The following is a 4,621-nucleotide window of genomic DNA, read 5'->3' as shown; positions in this document are numbered from 1 at the left end:
AACATGAACAGAGAACATTTCAGGAAATGTGGACGGAGGAATTCTTCTTCCTGCATCGAGATACAAATTCCCTTTGTTTGATGTGTCAGAAGGTATTGTTGTGCTTTGGTTTCAAACGTGAATATTTAGAACCTCAAATCAGAGCCACACATCCCAACTTCAATAAGATATATCCCGGCCTGGGAACACCTTGAGGACGATCATAACTGAGCCACTTACTGCACACATACTGTAGCAGGACACCAGAAACTAATTCACAGATCGACCTTTGCTGCTGAAAGTTTGACAAAGGCATCATTTGAAATTGCATGGATCTTGGCTAAGTATACAAAGGCCTTTACAGATGCAGAGGTAGTAAGAGTGTTTTTGGCTTCTGCAGAAATAATGTATGCTGACTTCAATAACAAAGATGAAATCATAAAGCAAATAAGAGGACAACAGTATCAGACACAACAGTTATGACAAGGATATTCTGAAGAACTTGGTTACGACATTCGTGACCAGCTGCTTGCGGAATTATTAACTGCTCCACCACGCTTCTCCATCACACAGGATGAAAGCACATATAAGTGTGGTGTTGCTCAGTTGTGTGTATGGTTCAGATTTCCTAAAGGAGACTTCTTTCAAGACCTATTGTCTCTGTTACCCTTACAAGGCCAAACGAGAGGAAAGGATATTTCAAATGCCTTTCTATCATTATTTCAATGCCGGTAAACTGAACTCGTCAAATCTTGCATGTATGCACTGATGTTGCTATTAACATGAAAAGAGAAGGAAGTTGTCGGTTTTGTGAAGAAGAGAGAGGAGATGCACCCCCAAATCTGTTCCTTTTCATTGTGGCATCATACACCAGAAAGAAATTGTGGCGTCATACACCTCGAAGCAATTGTTGCATTATACACCATGAAGCAACTGTGGCAAAACTAAAAGAAAAAGACTGTGAATATGAATATGTGATACTGCTGGTTGTGCAAGTGGTCAACTCTATTGTTTCCCGAGCACTAAATCACCGCCAGTTTTGTGAACTGTTGGAGGAGTATGTGTCAGGATATGGTGATTTAGTGATGCATAACGAGGTGAGGTGGCTATCTCGTGGCAGAGTAGTTGAACGACCTTTTAGTCTCCTCCCTCAATTTGTGAGTTTCTTGCAAGTACAAGAAGAAGCAAGCCAGAAATGGAGAACCCTGAATGGATAATGAAGATGAATGCCTCTCTTGACTGATATCACTTCTCATCTGAATTCACTGAATATCCAGTTGTAAGGCAAACATTAGCAATCAGGTAGTATGCCGCCTGTAGTCACCACATTCCAAAACAAGATTACAACACTTTATTCCAGACAGACAATTTGTTCACTTTTCAAGCAGCCATCACAAATGATTCAAAGTACTTGCAATATTACAGCTATGATGCATTTGAGGAAGTGCTGAGGGAGTTGAGGGAGGAACTTCAATCAAGATTCAGTGACGTAATGGCGTACAGAAATTGTTTCAATATCAATTAAAATTCCTTTCATGTGACGATGTTGTCTCTGACTCCGTTATCATAGCCCTCTGCCCTGATTGTCCTACTGCAGTGGAATATGAGATTGTTGACCTGCAAACAAATGACACCCTGAAAGCCATGTTCAATACAAAGCAGATGTTGTCGACCACTTCTGCCACTTGGTCCCTGACACACACTATCCTACTTTGAAACTGTGTGTGCAAAATGTGACGTCTTTCTTTGTTAGCACTTACACATGTGAATCAACAATGAACATTGTGAAGAGAGAAAAAAAAAAGACTGACCAATGCAAATCTGGACAATGTTACAAGGACTGCGGTGACAAACTACAAATATTCAATGAAAAGAATTAAGCAGCAGCGTCCACACTTCCGCTCATTAAATCATTAAGTGTCTTCATATCTTGCCATTGTTTGCACAGCTATGCTGCTCAGGCTGGTTGAGGTTGTCAAATAGTTGTAAGTAGTGTAAATAATGTGTACATAGCGTGAATAATATCAGTAGTGTCGTGAGGAGGGGGAGAAGGAAACGGAGTAAACCAACAACGTGACTAGGGAGCTAATCGATGCTGGTGTCAGTCCCAAGTCTGGATAAATGGGGAGGGTAGACGTCAGGAAAAGACATCCAGTCTGTCAACATCCCGCCACCAGCACATAATGACAAATGGTGACAAGTGGAAGACGCATGTGTGTGTGTGCGTGTATTGTGTATGTGTGTGTGTGTGGCTCTCAGTTCTACCAGCAAGCCCTCACCCCACCCGCCACAACAACCAGCAGACCCCCCCCACACCACTGGAAGTACCACCAGCAGGCCCATGCCCAACTATTTCGTAAGACTGAATTTACAATTATTAGAAATTCCCTAATGGCCAAAATATACCCACCAGGGTGTTACAGAAGTTACCTGGGAGTGGGTAAGGTTGGTCGTTAATTAGTTACTAGTAACAATGTAATATATCATATACCATATAGTGTTATTACCATGTCTTTTTTATATTAATTACTATACATATTGCACCAGCAACCCAGTATTATTAGATTTAGTTATGTTAACTTGTGGTACATATGTGTGGCTCCCCCAGTGAATGTGTTTACCCCAGTGGCTCCCTTTAAAAAACAGTGGATAACACTGACTTAGACTAACAGAGTTGTTCCACAGTTATGTGGATGAAAAGTATTAATAAAACACCAATATGGCTGCCGAACTATATACCAGTGATTTGAAAATGATGGAGCGGCTACTTTGTGCCTACAACGTGGACAGATCAAAGTCATAAATATTAGTGTATTTAAGAGAAAGTTCTTCTCGCAAGTAATGATAATGATGATAATAATGAGAAATTTGGCCCGACAGGTGATAACCAGCAGGACGCTCACGAGGTCGTATTTGTTCTTTCCCAAAATGTTGTCAAATTTGTAATACTTTATGCCGGACTCACTTTGACGTGTACATTCAGAGTCCTGGAAGATTTGATATTGACTTTTTTACTTTAGACTTTAGGGAGACATTCTATCTCTTGGGCTTGAAATATATTTCTACGAGAAAAGAAAAATTGAAGATCGTCGTTTTCCATTCAGTTTGGTAAAAGATATTATTATAATTCGAGCGTAAATATCAAACATTTACTTGTTATGTCTGGAGGTATTCTTAGATGTACAAAGTCATTGTCTTATTTTACACCTCAAAACAACTGCGGTATTATTTAAAGATTAGAATAATTGTGTTTTCTGTCCAGTAATACAGTCAGGAGGGATATGACCTTGGTGGTCAATACACAGGAAGGCATCAAGACGAGAGTGAGACAGATAAGCAGGTTAAGGTGATGCCTGAAATTTAGGGAAGATTGCTTTATGTACGTGACATTACAGTAGTGAAGTGTGTGATGGTGTAGGTAATGAACAACCTCCCTCTTGATGCTCATCTGAGTCGCAAGTTTCAAGTTCAATCGTCGCCGACCAAAGCAAGAGACTTACATGTATACATTTAAATGTTCGTCCAGAAATAAGCACGTCAGTATCTTCAGATGCTGCATTATCAGTTATGAACAACACGAATCGTGATTGGTAAAAATATTCAACACATATATCGAATATAAGTTGCATACTGGAAGCACAGTATAATATATCCTGAATACTACTTATCATATTTCATAACTATTCATAGAATAAATATCCATGTACTCTCGAATTTTGTGATTCTACAAAGATCAGAAAACATCAGTACCAGGGAATCATAGTGACTTTACCGTTGTACTGGTCGTTACACTGACACATGAGAGAGAAGCAACAGTAATATTGCCTTCATTACCTGCTTACTGAACATATACAATGCAGGAGGGTAGAAGACTGCTGCTGATGATGCTGTGTAACAAAAGCGTACGTACGGCTGATAATGTAGCTTCATATAAACACAAGAGGAAAACTATAAATCATTAAGACTGGATTATGTCTGTGAAGGTGGTAGAGCCACTACTTACATGATGAGAGATCCCGGAGAGAATGATGGCCTTAGTGACCGGAGGCCTACTTTATACTACACGACCCACCCACTACCCCGACCCAGCATCCCCCCTAAAGAATCCCTACCCATGGCCACCCTCTGTTGACCCCATCCTTACCATAGCCACCCCCTGCTAGCCCCCTCCTTACCATAGCCTCCCTATCTTCCCATAAACACCTCACCCCGTTATCTCCAGCCCCGTCCCTGGGCAATGTGACTGTGGTTCACATGATGAAGGGAAGAAAAGCTTGTAAGGAGTCCATAATGATGTCCCAAGGTTGATGCAGTACATCTGGTGATGTTACTTCCACAGGCATCCACAGTTTCACACCGGAGCATCCTTGCTTGTATCAAATTTGAAGAAAAATGTGTTTAGAATATGCCATCGTATATCCTTGACACTAGTATCTTGAACCTGATGACCCAGCCAACACCTTCTGGCTGTCTGGGAGTGGACAGCTGCTTACTGGCCTTGGGAAAACCAGGTCTTGATCAAAACCTGAAATCATGAAAAATTATATATATATATATATATATATATATATATATATATATATATATATATATATATATATATATATATATATATATATACACGAATAAAGAGCATATGAAC

The 4,621-nt window shown here is 40.1% G+C and overlaps 1 protein-coding gene across 1 annotated transcript in view; it reads right to left on the bottom strand.

Moving 5' to 3' along the window:
* LOC139749419 (astacin-like) overlaps positions 1 to 4,107 on the bottom strand; it is a 13,838-nt gene extending 9,731 nt beyond the window's left edge. Inside the window, exon 1 of the mRNA XM_071663256.1 lies at positions 3,983 to 4,107. Within this exon, the coding sequence (XP_071519357.1) occupies positions 3,983 to 3,984 (2 nt within the window). The 5' untranslated portion in view covers positions 3,985 to 4,107. The remainder of the gene's footprint in view (positions 1 to 3,982) is intronic.
* Positions 4,108 to 4,621: the final 514 nt, after the last annotated feature.

Source organism: Panulirus ornatus, chromosome 7 (assembly GCF_036320965.1).
Source record: "Panulirus ornatus isolate Po-2019 chromosome 7, ASM3632096v1, whole genome shotgun sequence".
Classification (NCBI taxonomy): Eukaryota; Metazoa; Arthropoda; class Malacostraca; order Decapoda; family Palinuridae; genus Panulirus; species Panulirus ornatus.
This window is presented reverse-complemented; position numbering and strand designations above follow the sequence as displayed.